This window comes from Seriola dumerili, unplaced genomic scaffold (assembly GCF_002260705.1).
Source record: "Seriola dumerili isolate Sdu_G_001 unplaced genomic scaffold, Sdu_1.0 BDQW01000362.1, whole genome shotgun sequence".
NCBI classification, from domain to species: domain Eukaryota; kingdom Metazoa; phylum Chordata; class Actinopteri; order Carangiformes; family Carangidae; genus Seriola; species Seriola dumerili.
In genome coordinates, this window is record NW_019174617.1 from 279554 (window position 1) to 298882 (window position 19329).

General features: G+C 40.5%; 1 protein-coding gene across 1 annotated transcript; it reads right to left on the reverse strand.

Moving 5' to 3' along the window:
- Nucleotides 1-8135: 8135 nt before the first annotated feature.
- Nucleotides 8136-15846, reverse strand: LOC111233022 (carboxypeptidase Z-like). The gene is made up of 11 exons (XM_022760749.1): nucleotides 15725-15846; nucleotides 15234-15263; nucleotides 14215-14589; nucleotides 11698-11925; nucleotides 11373-11602; nucleotides 11081-11242; nucleotides 10779-10937; nucleotides 10053-10188; nucleotides 9755-9894; nucleotides 9459-9558; nucleotides 8136-8808 (listed from the first exon to the last, which is right to left on the reverse strand). Exons 1-11 carry the CDS (start codon nucleotides 15801-15803, stop codon nucleotides 8450-8452), a joined length of 1998 nt encoding a protein of 665 aa, XP_022616470.1. The 5' UTR covers nucleotides 15804-15846; the 3' UTR covers nucleotides 8136-8449.
- Between the last annotated feature and the right edge of the window lie 3483 nt (nucleotides 15847-19329).

Here is a 19329-nt window from a genome sequence, read left to right on the forward strand (position 1 = left end):
CAGCAGCAGCTTGTTACCTGAGACAGGACTCACCTAACTAATCACTAAGAATAAAAAAAACATACAAATAAACACAGAGGAACATTAGAAGTCATTTCAAATTCTTTTCAGTTACTGAGTTCAGGGCCCCAAGCCCAAAAGAGAGACAGAATATGAAAGCGGTGTAATACAATACCCAATAATGTGCCAGAATATTCCTACTCTCTGACACAATGAATTTAACTCTGCGTTTAAAAAAAAGTCAATTTATTCATGTTCATACACTGGGAAAGCTCCAGATACTGTCACTACCTAAACACACACCTTCAAACTTGATCAATCCCACAGCCTGGGAATCTTCTCACCATGCGGCTCCAAATCTTATCAGAGCAACATGTTTGATGTTTACTCAATTGGAAAATAGAAAAATGATGTAGATGATGTTTTGTGGCCTCTTTGTAACACCAAACCAGACTTAAGTGATGTGTACTGACCAACCAGTGACCGAGAAACTCAACAAACAACTGACCAACACTGCCATCCATATAGACACATGTTTGTTAGCAGACTAAAACCTGAACAGAACATGCTTTCAATATGAACAAACTTTATCTAAAGTTAGAAGGTGAAGAACGATGAATCTTACCTTTTATATCATGAGATATTCGGAATGAAAACTTTGACTTCCTGGTCCACTGCCACTTCGCGGACAGGTTATGCCTCAACATGAACTTCAACCAATTAGGCCATTACAAAAGTTTTCAAAAAATCCTACTACTTTGCTCGTCTGCTCAAATCAAACTGATGTCGTGCCTGAAGATGCCTCAAACGTTTCAGAAGGAAATGCACTGCATCGAATAAGGAGATAAAGATCCCATTCCAGAGGGACTCTACAAACTCAACATGCAGTTCACTGTAATTGCCCGGATGTTGCGCTCAAAACGGTCAAAAAAACAGAAAAGTGTAAAACGATGGACACCTCTCTCCGTCGTCAGTCGCCATCTTGGTTGCGTAGCAGAAAGGGAAAGACCGCAAACGTGTTTTCAATCTTGATAAAACGGTGACCAAGAGGAGGCGCCGATGGTGGCTTAATTACCACGTCGCGTGACACAGGTGTGTTAGCAAGCAAGCAAAGGAGCAGTCAAGCGAGCTACAATCACGGTTACCTGTTGCGATCGTCATTTCCGGTGAGTGTTGATTTGGGACAACACTACCCTGTCAAATACCGTGCACACTGTACTACACTCTGTACTACATGGCATTGTAGTATCCGATTTGAGACACAGCATCAGTTTTTCCGTCTTGCTAGGCTTTTATTTTGTGTCATATAAACATAAAGGCAGGTAAACTATCAAACAGCTGCACAAAATATATTAGATGTAAAGTTGTTAACAACATAGTTCAAAAGGAGAAAGCATAATGTTCACAATCAGGCATTTTGTAGGGGGCTGGAGCTTGTTTATAGTGATTTACCCCAGGGAAAGTTAGAGTAAGTAACATTTTGTAAAGCATTATCCAAAACCATGGTGTTATTTAGTAAAGCAATCATCACTGATTGTTCCCTGCTAAAATATGTCCATCTAATTTCCATCAATTAATTTTCTTACAGTCAGGCAAATGATCACATTTTAATTATTTTGTATTTTTACTGTTTTGGTCCAGATTCGCTCTGCTCTAATGTTTCAGTGGCTGTCAGAGTGCATCTCTGTTGTGTGAACTTGGTCTGTTTCTATTCACAGTGGGTGAATTAGCTTTGACAGGATGCTGAATGCAGACCTTGCAATAAATCATTGTGTGGGCTCAGATTAAGCACAACTAATAAATCATCTTATCTAGTAAGAATAGAAATCCCTTGTAAACAGTTAAACTGGAGACAGGGAAGATTAATACGGAGACTGTACAGTGCAATACACAAGGTCTAATGCAACTGATCCCTGTGTTACTTGAGTACATAGTATTTGTAGAAAACCAGTAAAAGAGACGGGTGTTTGGAAGAGCCTGTGCCATTGGGGTTGTACACTAGAGACATTTTGATGATAAAAAACCTTAGCAAAAGGTTTCCGCTTCCCAGAATCACTCAACACTAATCTACGTAGGATCACAGACTCTTGACCATGTTGTTTTGTCATGTTTAGTCATTTTTTCCATCGTATTTTCTCTCAAATGCACAAAAATGTAATAGGACCAATACACTAATGCTCGCAAGCTGATTCAATCAAATGAAACGCATGGAGGCAACACCGGAAGGCTTTTAGTGTGGTACAGCTATACGTAGGAAGTGTTTCGTTTCCTGTTGAATGTAGCCACTAATGGGGTGATCATTTTGCTCACTAAAAATGTGTCCAAATATACACTAAGCATTTAATTAGGAACACCATATTAATGCTGTGTAGGGCCTCCCTTTGCTCTCAAAAATGCCTCAGTTCTTTGTGGTATGGATTCAACAAGATGCTGCAAGCTTGCCTTTGAGATTGTGCTTCATGTTGACATGATAACATCACATAATTTCTGCAGATTTGTCAGCCACACGTTCATGCTGCAAATCTCCTGTTCTACCACATCCCAATGGTCTTCTACTGGATTAGGATCTGGTGATTTAGGAGGCCACAGAAGTTCACTGAACTCATTGTCATGTTCATGACACCAGTTTGACTTTTGCTTTGTGAGAGGCCATTAGAAGATGGCAACTTGTGGCCATGAAGGGATGCACACGATCAGCAACGATGTGACATTCAAACAATAACTGCGTGAATAAGCAGGTGAATAGATGTTCCTAATGAAGTGCTTACTCATTGTATGTACATATGTGTTTTCTGGCATTTTTCTGCTGGCAAGTCAGTTTGAAACAAAGCAAAGAAGGCTTGGTTTTCATTATGATTACAGTAATGCATAAAGCAGAGTAGATTAGAAAATACTATAGGAGCAGGTATAGAATAAGTCCAAATGACAGGAAGTACTTCTTTCTACAGGGCTGCAGGCCCCTGATTGATTGATTTTGGCCACATCCACAATTTTCCACAACTTCATTTGATTAACAAGAATGTAAGAGGCCAGAAGTGCCCTTGAACAGCTCTTTCCACAGGGATCTTGGTATGACTGTTTAACCACAGAACTGTTCTGTAACTGGGGTGGGTTAACTCATTTTTAGCCATGCTGGCAATGTCAGTCAGTTCTGTCGGTTGTTTGACCTTATCCACTTTGGTCCAGACTGAAAAATCTCAACAACTGCTAAATGGATTGCTATATAATGTGATACTGACATTTGTGGAAGAAGATGAATACTAACGAGAATGGTGACCCCCTGACTTTTCCATAATTGCCATCATGAGGTTGACAATCATGTCCCCCTCAGGATCACTTGTAATCACATTGGTAATCTTGTGGGCATTCCCGTGAGCCTCTGCTGTACTTTGTATTTGGAGCTAAATTTGGAGCAAATGTTAGCATGCTAACAAGCTAGATCAAGTTAGAGAACCACGTAACAGTGTATGCTAAATAACAGCATGTTAGCATTGTCATTGTTTTTAGCGTTTAGCTCATATCACCACTGCGCTTAAGTACAGCCTCAAAGAGACAATCATGGCTGTAATGGTCTTGTTTATGGTAAGAAATACATCTCACACACGGATGAGAGAAGTATTCAACTTTGGAAAGCATTTCTTCTTTAACATTACAACACTTTGGTACACGTCACAAAATGATTTTGACAGAGTTCAGTGTTAAAAAATGAATGAATGTTTAAGGGCCTGTGCTGCCCCTGTGCCACCAGGCAAGGCTGAATGAGCAGATGCCATCTCCAAACAGTTCTCCCCTTTGAACCTTTCTTTAAAGAGAGTATCAGAGCGTTACAGAAAAAAATCAAAACAAATGAACACAATCAAACTGTGGAAGAACGTGTCAACAAACATGATTTTTTTTCAGAGCCTGCAGGTCAAATTAAAGCCTGTGTGGCCTTGTTGTACAGTGACCTCTGACCGTCACGCTGAAGGGGAAACCCCAAACAAACCAACAGAAAAAAACGCCACAAAGAAACTCTCAAATCCTCAAAGTACCTCCCAAGATCATAAACACCAGCAGTCAATCAACCTGGACGCAGCCTCTTATTTTCAAAGGGAAGTGACTTCCACAAACGAGCAGCTGTATTTTCTATTGTTAGATTCTGTTGTGGTTAGGGATCCCAGCACTATTAAAGTGGAATCACCTTAACCCAGTTGGACCTGCGTTTGTCATAGCTGAGGGGTTTTCTACAAGAACGATTGGTGGGGTTTTGTACACACTCACGCTCGACTGGTCGCATTATCTTTGCTTCACGTGTTCCCCCTCGAGTTTGTTCAGGGTCTGTAACAAAGAAAGTAGCTTATTATCACCCACTGGAGGAGTTGTCTGCACATGTACGATTCGGTAATTGCTGCCGCTTAACAACCAGACTGAATTGGACTTGACATTGAGCCATTATTGGGAAATGAAATGCTGTTTTTGTAATTATGAGAGTTTGGCAGGGCTCAGTGAATCTCCCTGGTAAGGACAATAAAAAGAGAATGGAGTGACATCCACACACAGACAGCAGTAACATGTGATGTTGGAGACAAGGTTTTCACTCGGTGTGCAGTAAAACTCAGTGAATGTTATGAATGAAGGAAGATTCAGATCTCCTGAAATGTTACTCTAAAGAATGCCAGCTCTTGAGACTCTCCTCGTTACTTGTATATGAACTGAATGACTTGCTGTGGTTCAAACATCATAGTTGAAACAAGAATCAGCGACAGCATTAGTTTAAGTCTATAGTATCTAAACTTTTCATAAGTATACACGCATTGAAGATTAGATCAGAACTTACTTTGTTGAGACTGAAGCGTCTTTCTTGATCGTGACAAGTAGAATGTAGAGAAAAACATACAAAAAACTTTTACAGCTGCTGGATCAATAAACAGACTACCAGCAGACATCATCAATTCTCAACCTTTTCCAATTTATCTTGACCCGCAGGTTAGGTAAACACTTTCATGCCATACAATACATACACACATATATATAAATCTTTATACCATGCTGACAGGAACATATAGGTAACATATATTAAAACACATCACTGGTTGATGACATGCGCCACCAGGATGCACCTATTTGTTTATTCCTAGGTATCTTTACATCATCTCGAGTTTGTGAAGGCCAAAATTCAAGAGAATTTGCATAATTTTAAAGTGAATCTTCTTTGGTTAGCAAGACAAAGGAAAATAATGCTACATTTGGTTCCTTCATTTCCCAGTCTCTCTTATATTCCTCCTCTAAATACTTTCTTTTTTGGAAAAATGCTACATAAGTAAAGTTTGCTTGCTTGCTTAATTCAAGTAACACTACATATTGCACTCTGATTCAAAAGCTGAATGTCAACTTGGTTTACCAATTCTGGGAAAGATGGAAAATATTAAAGACTGACAGCCTCATTTCTTAAGTGTCAGTCAAATACTAATGAGAGTATTAAAAATGTATAAAATAAAAGCCCCCCCCCCGCTGTGATACTGGCACCTGGTGACACTATATTCACATGGTGAACTGAGTGTTCATAAATAGTCATAGTTACAAACTGATCTGGAGGCGGGACATAAGTGTATTAAAGCTCCTTTGAGAACGCAGAGCAGGCTCACTGAACTGAAATGAGGCGTTACTTACCTACTTGCCAGCAGCATGATGCTAATACAACATGGCAGCTCAGGGCAGCTCTCTGCTACTTTCTCAGCCTCACCAAGTAATTGGTGACCCAGCACCCCACCTGACATGGGCGGCTCAAGGAACTGGCCCCAGAAAAGCAAACAGGGTCAATCCTGCATGGGATTGTCGTATGCTTGCTAAAGAGCATGTGACAAGTCAAACTAGTCTTTCCTTCATGCAGAGAGCGGTACAGGCCTATTTGACACTGTGTTTGGTTTGGTTTAGACTTCAGTCCCGTCACTCTGTACCCTCTATGGGAGGGAGTATTGTGACGTTAATGTCAAGTTTCAACATTCCTAAAAAAAAAGAAAAAACTGACAAATACTCATACCTAAACTAAAATATTTCATTCACCCAATTATATTAACTTTAACTGTCAGACATCGTTCAGAGCGTAACCCTAAGATGTTACGGTTCTCTTAGTGTCAGATCTATGCTCTCAGTGTTATAATTCATTTAAAATCATTTGATTCCTAAGCGTGTTTTTAAGACCCTGGTAGTAGCTTTTAAATCTTATGCACTTAACTTCATGAATCAATCAATGACTTAACATTTAACACTTCTGCATTGATAACTACGAATGAGTCTAAGATACAAGTATGTGCGGCTTCATTGCAAAACTGTATGCATCCAAACGAAGCAAGAAAAAGACAGACATTGTAAAGTAGCCCCAAAGTGAGTGAGAGTACCCAAGGCCAATCAAGAGGGAAGCTGAGAAGTATCTGAAGTATTGAATTGAACAATCTGAATATCTCTAGAGGTAATTCAAGGTTACCTGTGCATTCGCCTGAGTAGGTGAAGGTTACCATTCATCTTGGCAAGGAGCCTTTTGTAAGGCTACTGTAGCTGTTCTAGTCCCTCTATTATTATACAGTGAATACTATTAGGGAGATCGTCCTTCCAGCCATGACAGTATTTGGAGCAGACTTGCATGTGATGGAAAAAGGCCTTTTAATCTGACAGTTTACTGAAAGCTCTCCACCACAGGGTTATGAGTTACTGGGACAGTAATACAGGGTTTTGCAGACCTACTGTAAATGGAGGTTTCTCCTCCGCTGTTTTGCTGACTGAGTTTGGTGCCAAATCATGTGTTTGTGTTTTGTAAATCCCCTGAGAAGCTTGTTTTTTTTTTTTTTTTTTCACTGACTTTGTCATGGGTCAAGTAGTTCACTAACCAGACTTTCTTCTATAATTCTGTAATAGTGTTCCTCGACCTTTATCTGGGGTAATTTGCTTTTCCCATGCTTCTTTCATGACCTTACATCAAAATCCTGAAGAGCTGTTTTGTTTACAAGATTTAGGACTTCACTACACCCCAGGGCTGGCAATGCTCTTGCATGCTTTACTCCATTTTGCACTGCTTTTTATTGTGGCAAACTTTTATCCGTTTGGTACTTAGGTGAATTCATGCTGTTGCGGTGGTTGTTGTTTTTTAGCTAAGTGTGGCAAATTTGCCTCAGCCATTTATCCTTCACGTTCTTCTTTGTTATGTTTTCTATTCTATCCAGCAGTTCCTGTAGCCTGGCTGCAGTACAATACACTCGCACCTTCTTTTTCATCCTCTTCCTCATTCCTACTTTGCTGTTGGTAGTACTTCCTCCACTGCACAGCTAATTCATGCTGATGACTTGGTCTGAGTCCACACCTCTCACTTTTTCAACAGAGGCCAATAAAACCCCTACTCTGCAATCATAAATATCCCAATGTTTATCCAGCTAAATATTTCTTCCTCCATTGTCTGTGGATATTTTCTAGAAATCATTTTACAGCTATAGAAATATCATACGAGCCTTTACAAGTCACGACATGTGAGAGAGGCTTTCTACCGAGGAGTATTTAAGGTAAAGATTAGCTCCTCTGTAAAGCTGATAAATTAGGTTTACATTTGCAGCACATCCCATCCTTCCCTCTCAGGTGTGTGGGAGGTGATTTTATAATTGTAAACTGACTAAAATTTCACAGATTGTACTGGATTAATCATATGGACTAAACCGTAAAGGGATTACTTGCATAAATGGCTTTAATACAGAATGCATGACCATTTCAGTTTAGAATCACTGGAGTTAAGTCACCGTATAGTTAACCATAAAATGAAGCTTTACAGCAGCAACTGAAAGCTAAAAGTCATTTCCACAGACTGCACCTTTGGATGACTAGCATTTCACTCCATTTACAAAACTCCTGACTCAGCATCATACGCATGACACACCTGCACCATAGTATTTCTGCTAATACTACAGATGCTACACCGTCAGTGGTTTGTGGTAACTTGGAGAAACCAGAAGTTGATATAGCCTGCCCTCTAGTGGTCACTTTGGTTCATTACCTACTGAAAATGAATTGATAGAACCAGGATTGAATAGGAAAATGATCTGAGTAAACTTCAATATGAGGTTTAGAAGGAAAATGAGGTTGTATGTAGCTGGATGGAATCATATTGTGACCATATAAAACTCTTTATTTATGATGTAAAATTGTTAGAAAATACAAATATAAGTCTTTAACAACTTTGCATTTCATCATGGTTGAATACTGAAGCCGTTCGATTGTCGAGGCAAAAGCTTACAGACATAAAAGGTGTTTACTTTTTGATTTCACGAACACACTCGTTGGTAAAAAGCTAACATGAAGGCCAGCCAGCTAGCTTTACACTTTTCTGCTGTGTAACCACAATAAAAAAGCAGCGCATCCTTTAAATGATAGCCTGGCTTGTGTGTATACTGCATGAAGAGAGGCTGCTTTCCCTTCTCTTATTAAAGCTCTAATAGTGTTTTAGCAGCCAGGTGGGGGCGGGTCCACCTGGCAGGACGAAGTAGCTCCACCACCAGGGCTTCTCTGCTCTCTCCTCGCGGTTGTGGCTCAAATCAGCCATCAGGGTGTAGCGCTCGAACTGGTTATAGGGATCGAAGCGGTCATAGGAGTCCAATGATGGGATGGTGGAGTCCTCCTCCTGCATGTCGGGCTCTTGCGCAGCTTTCGGCAACACAAAGTCCACTCGGCCCGCTGTGTGCATGCCAGGGGGCAGGTAGACTTTCTTCATGGCTCTGGTGTAGCCCGGGGCCGAGGCGGACACGATGTAGATGCCAGGGATGAGGAGGCGCCAGTATTCTCCACTTTCACCTGGGGGCGGGGAGGCAGAGGAACACAGTGTTTTAAAGGCGCGCTCTCAGGGGACGAGTAGATGCTTTCAAAACCCCTCACTCGAGATCCGGCCGTGTACACGTGTGAGTGTTCACGTCTTCAGAAAACTCAAGACGGCTGTAGAACTGCACAGTTGGCCGTCTGAGGGTTTAAAAGCACTATACCCATTAAATTTGGCTTTAATTAACTTGAACGACAGACTTTCGCCTATGTGACGCTATGTCGGAGCTTTCAGAAAGTTTCCTAGTTGTAATTACCAATTGGGTGTCGGCAGAAACAGAGAGCCAGAAAGTGGTTTTTACAGTAACTCCCGCAGCAATGTGACAAACAAAAACTGCTTATGAGAAATGTGCATTAAGATGCAGCGGGTTTGTTTGACGCGTACTGAGCTAAAAGTCAATATATTTTATTTCAGCTTTTGCTGCAATGATTCTTTTAAAATTAGTCTGTAACAAGTTCATTGACTTTATGATATTAAGTGACTGGAGTACGCCACAAGAACTCGCACTAAGAAAAATAAAAAATGGACTTAGAAGCAAAACTAATGTCAAACCTTATCTAATACAACAAGCATTAATCTGTATAAAAAAAAAAGATGGTGCAGCTTGTTGGCAGATAAAAATGATCACCTGTGGTAATATCATGGCGTATTCTTTGGACTGATATCCGTGCACCTTTTATTCCATTTCCCTCCTTATCTTTCACGATGCCTTTGATACCAAGATGAGCCTGAGGAACAACACAAGTCATTCATTAAAAAAAACAACATTTCATATGCATCTATTCAGACGTCATCTTAGAAAAAATCCCTCCCATTTAATATCAACTCCAGTAAGTATGAATACTTTGCTCCCATGAATCCAGATGCTACTAATACGTCAACAAGAACAAGCTAATCGTGAACAGAATCAGGATTTGTTCTTACTGCCTCCATAAATGTGAGCAAAGCCTCGTGGTTCTGGTGCCAGCCGAGAGACAGCTCCTCTTCGGGGGGGAATTTATCACAACCCAGCTCCACAGTCACCTCAAAGCAGTTGGTGTGAAGATAGTTGAAGTCTTGCATACCTGAGCAGAGATGAGACTAAACTGCTTTACCCAGAAAGCCATGAGGAGTTGAGCTGACCTTTCCCCTCCAGGAAAGCTCCTCCTCACTGCGTCCCTGATTTTGGATCATACTTTGTCATACAGCGACCTCTAGTGGCGGCACGTAATATTCCACTCACCGCCTGCAAAGCTGGACCACTGCGCTCCATTAATGATTCCCTTCTGACTGTGAGCGCGAGACGGTCCACACTGGGCGTTTTCATTGGACATTGTTTCGTGGGTGTTTGCATATGCTCTGGCCAGAAACTTGAAAACCTACAAAATAAAAACTGGTGCATTATTTTTCTCCTTTCTTTTCATTACTTTAACATCATTTCAAGTCACACGCTCACACTGCCAGAGCATGACGGCGAACTAGGGTTTTATGAAAGATTTTTGTTAATGAAAATATATAGTTATATATATAGTTAGATTTTCAGCTTTAGATCTTGATACCAGACAACTGTATCATGTTGTCAGTCTGTAACTCATTGTTGTTGCTTCCTATCCTGGTTAAATAAAGATCAAATTAAAAGTATATATTATTATAATGGGGTTTTATAATATCTAAATATTGGGTCAAGGAGTCAACGAGTAAATTCACACAAGGACGACAAATTAATTCACAAAAACATCAGAACAGCTGATTGACAGAACACTTACCTCCCACCTCAAGTATAATCAAAGTATGTGAATATATTTGACTGCTTTTCTGTATCCATCAGAATGATATTTGTGATTGTTTTTTCATCAGTTATCATATATTTCAATTTTGTTAATCAAACAGTCTGTGACAATAAACCCCATGAGCATGAAGTCAATAAATCCTAGTTCTAAAGGTGATGTTTTTCGAGGAACCCGTTCACCTGATCGTCCGGCGCCGGGGATAACATGTTGCGCTCCAGCGGGTGTTTTGACAGATCGTAGGGGTACGACACCACCAGGTCCCCGCCGTGGAAGTTAGCAGAGAGCACAAACGGGATGGAGCGGATCCATTTCATGACAGCATACGTCTCTGGCGCAACCTAGATTGCAGCATTAAGACTTATTCGGACCAAGAAATGAAACAAATCAAGTTTATTCAGCTTTAAAAAGGCTTCCCTTTACAATATCACCCATTACGCCATAAAATGTAATTCACGAATATGAATAAGGATTCACACTGTACCTTACCAAACCAGTAATAGTCTGGGATTGGGATGTGGTCGGTGCGGTGGCCCTTTTGTTTGCGTCGGTTGTAAGCGATGGAAGTCAAATCAGGGAAGTTTCTGTTCAGGTCGATGTTCTGAGCGTTGTTTCGACCGATGTTCCAAGTATCGTAGTGATGACCCTGAGGAATTCACAGATGAAACACAAATCTCAAAACACAAACAGCTACTGAATGAACCTCGTGTTGTGTGTCTGTGGCTGGTTTCCCAAAGCCCGACTTAAATAGATGTGTGTATCCATGGGGAACTGACCTCCTCATCATCACCGTAGTTGTTGTCCTGGATTCCAGAAACAGCCACCTCGTATCCGTCCGGGTTCATGGAGGGCAGAATGTGGATGCGGGTGGTGTTGATGAGGGTCTGGATGCGCTCGTTCCCCAGCAGATACTCTGAGCACAGGTACTGAGCCAAGTAGATCAGCACCTGCCGGCCCATGACTTCATTTCCGTGCATGTTGCCAATGTACTTCATCTCTGGCTCGACTACAGAGGGTCACATTCACAGTAACTGGTCTAACTTCCTTGATAAGGAAAGAGGGTGTAGACAATTTACACAGAGGGTGATGAGCTTTACTCACGCAGTTCATGTTGGCCGGGGTTGTTTGAGAACTCGATCACGAGCAGCTCCCTGCCCTCCATGCTGCGTCCGATGCTGTAGGTTCTGGCTATGTCGGAGCATTGTTCCTCAGTTTTCTTCAAGGTACTTATCATCTGGGCATTGGAGTGATAGGTGAACTGCATCGAGGTGGCGGACTCCTCGGGAGGAAGCATCTCCATGCTGTCAAAGGGCTCTAAATCTTGGTCTGCTGTAAAGAAAAACACGTCTCATCAGTTTTCAGCGGCGTAATTTCAGCTTTCAGCTCCACATTTTGAGATCTCTCTGATGAAAACGCTGTGTCCATTCTTGTAGCGCTGCCAGGGTATAAATAGGATGTCTGTAGACCCTGGTATGCACGGCAGAAATGAGACAGAATGTGTGGAAAGTATACAACCAAATGCCTGATGAGCCGAATGTGCTCATTTCAGAGGACACATTAAACTGTTCAACCTGCTGACATCTGCCCTTATTTTAATATTCAAACTTATTTTGACATCAGCAGAAACCAGTAATAATAGCTCCAAAACCAGACGGAACGCATTAAGCTGTAATACTGCCAGAGTCACATGACCTAATAGACTGTATCTGTCAGGCAGCAACCATGCCTCCTTGTTGAAGTATTTCAAAAGGTTATTTAAAGCTGGATTCAGTTATTTTATTTTTTCTTTTGAGGAAAGAAGCCGAGAACAAGCTGTAAACACAACATTTCAATATTATTACCTCATAAAGTTGGTTTGGTAGATGTGTTAAACACTTACCAAAATACCAAAAACATTAGCATTCATTTAAAGTCTTATTTCTGGCCACCTGGACCATGGCCACTGTAAATCCAAACTTCACTCTCCTCTTAGCTCTGCTTTGGTCCCCACCAACTCACGGGGGGAGAATCGGGCTAAATTTCGCTGCTAAATGCGCAGCCGTGTTCTCTAGCCAGACGCCACTCACTGCTCCAGCTGAAACAGACGCAGTGAAGGTGAAGCAAAACCAAAACAATGAGCTGAAAGAGGCTAAAATGCTCTGTAGAGCTGAGGGGAACAGAAAAAGTTGTCTTGTTTTGTCACTGTGAGCTACTCCTTCCATATTACGCTGCGTCACGTGATGTATTATCAGTGTAAAACATTGATTAGGGCAGCTTTAAAGTGAGAACACTTTAAGCATTTCAAACATACCTAGAATGTTAAAAACCAAAGCAGACAAAAATCTGAAAAAGCAATAACAAACATCTAATAGATTTTTACAAGGAACATTTCTAGCTGACAACTCAAGTGAGCTGTAACCAAACATTATCATTATCAATGAGTCTGTCATTTGATTCCTTAATTAATTGTTTGGACTGTAAAATGTCAGAATATAGTGAAAAATAACCTTAAGAAAACTGCAGAAGCTCAGGGTGACATCTTCGAAGTGCCTGTTTTGTCCAACACCGTTCACAACCCAAAGATATTCAATTTACTATCATATAAGACAAAGTAAAGTAAACATGACACACATTTCAGAAGCTGGAACCAGGTAATGATCATTTTGGCCTGAAAAATAACTGTAACAATTATCATAATGTAATTTCCCATCCTATGACAAAGCAATGAATCAACTTCTTGTTTTTCAGCTCTTAACCTCTGACGCAGACCTGTCCTTTTGTTGTTATATTGAAACCTGCTGTCATGGAAAGCTGTTCCACGTTGCTTTACCAGTATAAGTAAATGAAACAACACATACTGTACAGTATGAAGAGCCTGAGGTCACATAATACCAAAACAGCAACGACCATCAGCTTATAATTAATATGAATATGGGAATAATTACACAGGTCCGACCTGCTGCCAGACATCTGAACCTCATTCTATTTGGCGGAAAAAAAAATTAGCACAACAATAAAAAACTGAGGCACTTTGTTATAGTGCCACAGGTTAAGACAGTATGGCTCACTTATTTGGTTGACGTTAACACTTTCATGATCATGTACACATTTTACTGTACACAAATGCCAAAGTGACATCACTAAAGGCTTAAATCAATACGTTCTGTCTATGCACACGTTCATGCTCTCATATGGCTCACACATGATTTCTATTGGGAGCAGCAGCAGGATATTTTTATATGTCTATTTTGGAAACCTGTTTTTCACTTTAAGAATTTACAACAAAAATACTGCCACACAATGTTTAAAAAGCTAGGCTCTTAATGAAAACACATGAAAATAGCCACAGGTTCAAGTTTGAGTGAGGGTGTATGTGGGCAAATAAGGCGTTCCAGTTGGATTTTATTTTGAGGTGAGCCACATGAGCATTTGTACAAACCAGACGCCTGCAGACAACGTGTTGAGGAAAAAAGCTCTATTGAAACTCAAAGGACTACGCTTGTGTTTCTCTTTCAGATCAGAACAAAGAGCTGTCAGAGCTGAAAACCAGAAGTTTAAATATTTATGGAGGGTAGACTTAATCAAAACCATAAACTGAGATTAGTTCACAATAACAGTGATACTGTGCTTAGCTCTCACCTTTGAGGCCTTCCAGTGGGTCATAACATCCTTCTTCGTCACTGACAAAAAAGCGGTCACAGTCCAGGAAGTAAGGCCAGGCCATCTCTATCCCCTCGAAAGCATGGCTGCATTTTTTATGCACCGCCTCACAGGTGCTGCGGCACGGCTTCAGCACCTTTTCCTTCTCGCAGCGCGGGGCCAACACCGAGCAGCCCAGCATGCGGATCTCAGGGTTGCACTCTCCACCGAGCAGGGACTCAACCACACTTATGAGGAGATACTCGGCACCCGCCTCGGCCTCTTCACGGCTCTTGTGGCCGATGATGTTTGGGAACATGGTCTGAGTGTAGGGCATGTCATCGCAGTAGGACAGTAGGACATCTGTGCATTTGGCTGAGGTAAACCAAATAAAATTCAGATAGTTTAAGAACATTTTCTAATTAAATGTTTATCAGAAGTGTCAAAAAGTGCAGGAAACATTAGGGAATAGTCACAAAGAGCTCATATTAATCTTAACTTTACCAGTCTTATTTCGAGGGATCAAGTTATCGTCTGTATCTCCATCTATCACACACTTAGGAGCTTCACTGCGCCGTCTTCAATCATCTAGTTCCAAATATTTCTATTATCTCTGGAAATTAGAATTTGAATATTTCATAGTGCCATTGATCATCTAAAAATACACATGATGGTTTTATGGCTTTCAGGCCAGATTCCATTAAGACTACACCCAGTGTGACTTATGATCTCATCCTTTTTGTTGTTAAAAACACTGACTCAAACTTAAGCCACAGGGGTGGAACTGTATGGTCATCTGACCTGTCAGGGAGGGTGGGTTGACTTTAGGGCCTGACCTTTCTCTAATGTCACAGCCACAAAGAAAAACTGAGAGCTATTAGGTTCAGAAGTCAAAGAGGAGACGCCATTTACGATTTAAACAGTTCAGAGATGGGATCAGCTGCTACAACATGAGGCAAGCTTGATGACAAACAGCCCATGTATGACACCGCTCTTCCCCCGAGCCCAAGGATACTTACGTTTTTCTTCCACTGTTGGTTTGCACTGTCCTGCAAGACACATCAGTATGTCATTAGCTGACACTGTGGCAGACACTAGATGGCAGAGTGGTTTTTATAAATGCCTCACTGTGGCCTATAAAGTAGTCTGATGATCAACCTCTGCTCTTGCTTCAGCAGCTTTTTCAAATGCCTGTCTGTCAACAAAGTATCATTTTTACATGATCATAAATTTAAATCATAGAGGTTGAAAAGCATGGTTTCATCTATAATATTATTACCATCTGACAAGCTACAAGCCATCAAGTCATCATATTCATACTCATTTTGAAGCTTTACGTTTACGAAAGTTGCACAAAAGCACAAAAGTTTTACAGCATGAAATCCTGCTTCTGGATCTGGAAACGTCCAGACCCTGCACATGAAGAGATGCAATGTCCAACTCGTGCAGCAGGTCCGGATGCACGCACAAGAATAAAGTATGAAATCATAGAAAGTAGAGAAAACTTCACCTCGAAATCCTGGGTCACACCGCGGAGGAGCACACGACACAAGCACAAACTGCAGCAGAATCAGCAGCATGATGCTCATTTTCCGACACTTATATTCCGTTTCGATGTGGCACCTCACACACGCAGCGAGAGGGTGTGTGTGTGTGTGTGTCTGTGTGTGTGTGTCTCTGTGTGTGTGTGTGTGTGGGTGGCTGTCTGTGTTTGTGTGTTTCAATTTCGCAAGTCTGCAGAAATTCCCTGTGAACTTCCCTTAAAGCCACTTTATTACACACATTACGGTCCACTATCAAATTACAGAGGAAATGACTGTGAGGCGAAGTGAGGACATGTGGAAATGTGAACGTAGATTTAGCAAATATGGCGGTTTAATTTTAATTTCGGCCAACAGGGATGCACGCGGGGATATTTTTCCTTTTCTTTAACTTCATAATTTACTGGTTGACTTTTTGTTGGATGAAGGTTTTGACTCTGGATCAAAAGTAGGCCTGCTTGAGGTGCACGTGTACCCTCGGCTTTGTTCTGCTCTTACCTGGATTAATGGGAGTGCGCCTTCTTCAGTCACATGACACTGTTTGGCAAATAAGCTGACACCCCGCCCTTAACGATACCTGCGTGGTAACTTATATACAGTCTATAGGTTGACCAAATCAAAGAGTATTGTGCAGGTTGTGTAGCTGTAATAAGACGTGGTACTGACAGAACAATATACTCTGGACAGATAAAGCTAAGCTCAAAGTTTAGAGCACTTTATTTTATTTTTTACTTTACTTTATCTCTACCTTATTGTTTATGTTTTTTTCTCTTTGAGGTCTAGTTTCATAATTTTACCTCATCCTATTGGAAGATTCAACATAATGTTAATGTTTGCTGTGTTGCTAACAGCAACTGACAGCAAATATGACCTTTAAGCCTTAAAATTCTCCTAAATGGAACAATGATTTTCATCATAACTTCCATGATAGTCAGATAATTCAAAACCTTTGATTGTCTCAAGAGGTTACCACGTAACCTGGGGAAATTTGCATCCTTATTGGATGTGACGGTAGCTTGTTCGCAAGAAAAAAATAGGATCTTGGACACTATCACTCAGAAAATTTTGCTATGGCTACCTACATTACAAGTGCTGTTTTACTCATTCCTCTAATAATATGCTCTTATCTCCTTCATGCTGAACTGATCTATATTAGCATAATGGGAGGCATGATTATTCATCATGCAAGCAGGCAGTCGCAGGACCCCTGGGTTCATGACTGGATAGAGTATCTTGAGAGTTAGCTGGGCCCTCTGGGTGTAATGAGTAGTGAGTTTAAGGTGGTGCACGCTGGAGTTAAAGAAGAACTACTACTGTATCCTTCAGCTAAAACAGGAATATAAATTAGATCCTTAACATAGTCATTTATTACGCAGATTATTGCAAGGCTCAGAAACCGAATGGACAGGAAACCTTCTGGTTGGATTGGCTGAGTGTATTGTTTTAGCAGAGAAAAAAAGGGGGGGGTAGAGGAAAGAAGCTGGTAATGTATATGGTTAAAATAACCAGTCTGTACGACCAAAAAAACCTGCAGCAAGGAATAGATTGAAGCAGTCAAAAATATATATAAACAAGCTGCTTTTTTTCTGGATGATACAAAAGGTCAGGCTCTAATTCAGTTTTCATAATGACTAGGATATCACTTTTGTGCTAACTTCTGTCATAAAAGTATGTAGAGTTTTAATTAACTAATTAGCAAACATTAGCATGCTGGTCCGCTAAACTAAGATGACTAACATAATAAGAGAATTATATCTGCTTATATCTGCTCATATCTGCGTGTTAGCTTTCTCACTGATAACATGTTAGTATGTTGCCATTAGCATTTAGCTTAAAGCACCACTGTGAGCTGCTAGCATGGTGGCTGTAGATTTCTTCAGTCAGGGGAAAGACAGTGATACAATAGGTCAGGGTTTTTTAATGTGTGGAGTGACATTTAAACCATTCCTTTTTGTAATTCCTTGAATTTTATATTTCATTTATTTTCTCAGAGTTACACCGTGGCCTTAAATGCTTGGAGGGGTTCACATGTTTACCCTTGATGCAGCACTTGCTGGCTGGGTCACATTCCTGTTAGGTAAACTGTTTTGAAATTCTCCTTGGGCTTAATTATACATTTATACAGTGACTACACTTTAGTGTCTGAGGATGACTCACTATAGAAAACAGTTTAAAGAGTTGGTTGACACTTGCTCAGTTGTTGTCATTTTGAACTAAAGCAGCTGTGAAATACCACCTTTGCCATGCATACATTTTCCATTTCAGCAGTTTTAATTGCCAGTTTCTCCTTTATCAGTTCCTGATGATTGGGGTTAATTAGAATGATATGTTAATATAGCCAAGGCCTGGCAGTACAACCTTGAGCTGCTTTTACTGCTCGAATTCAGAGGTGCTGCTGGTGGTGATGGTGGAGTTAGCCACAAAAATTGAGATTCCTTCACTTAATGCTGCAAATAATTAGCGTTGGTCTGTTCCCATGTATCATATTAAGCCAGAGTCATTACTGAGTCAGAGTAAATCAGAATCACTAATCTGCAAAAATGATCTTTGACCCGTCTCCTTAATTACACTTGGCAATAATGCTGCTGCAAGAGAGACTGTTCATGTGACACCACGGTCAATTTTTATGTCACATATCATTTACAATAGAATTAGGGCCGTGAGGCAGATGGAAGCAAAACAATGCAGAAACAGGTGAGTGGCTGGTGGTGAAAGAGGAACCCAAAGAATAGTTTTATTTCTGAGAGAATAATGAATGATGTTTCCTTTCAAGTCCCTGTATCCATCAATTTGAGATATTGAATATTGCTGACAATATTTCCATTTGCCATTTAGTGTCCAAGACTTTTAACTGCAACTGCTTGAATTCAATTTACAAGCTTACAAATTAAATCCAAGGGCATTATCTAGATTCATTGACATTACTGTGGAAACATTCATATTTTTAATAGTTTTATAATTGACAGCTTTTATTGCACATATTCCACTAATAGCTAATCACACTGCCAAAGAACAGCAAGTGGCTCACAGGAGGAAAAACATGTGCATAAAATACATCCAAAAGAAATTGTTTCTTTAATAATAAAGCAGCTATTCTGGTTAAATTATAGAACAGCTGAGAAAGTCACATATTCAAATCTGGCACAAACACAAAACAGTGTGTTTTAAAGCACTTTGAAAGCATTCCTATGCTACATCACGTTGCTCCCTGTTCATCTAGACAAAAAAGTTGTTCCTGTACAGTGCAAAATATATAATAACATCATGTAAATATCCATAGAAACATTTTCTCCAGTCAACTGGCGATACAAAGCACAGTTGTACAAATGTATTTCAGTTAAAAGTGGGCTATCTCTAGTACATTCAGTTACAAACGCACATTTTAAAGGATAAGTCTGGTGTTTCTGTCTGTGTTTTTCATATTGTCAGACAAACCCATGAAAAACCAACAATGTGCTCATCCTGCTACTAACAAATATTATCTGTGTTCCTCCCTCTGTTCCTGACCCTCATTCATCCATTCATCTTACCTGACACTTAACCACGTATTTGTAACTAGTAAACTGTTCAGGTT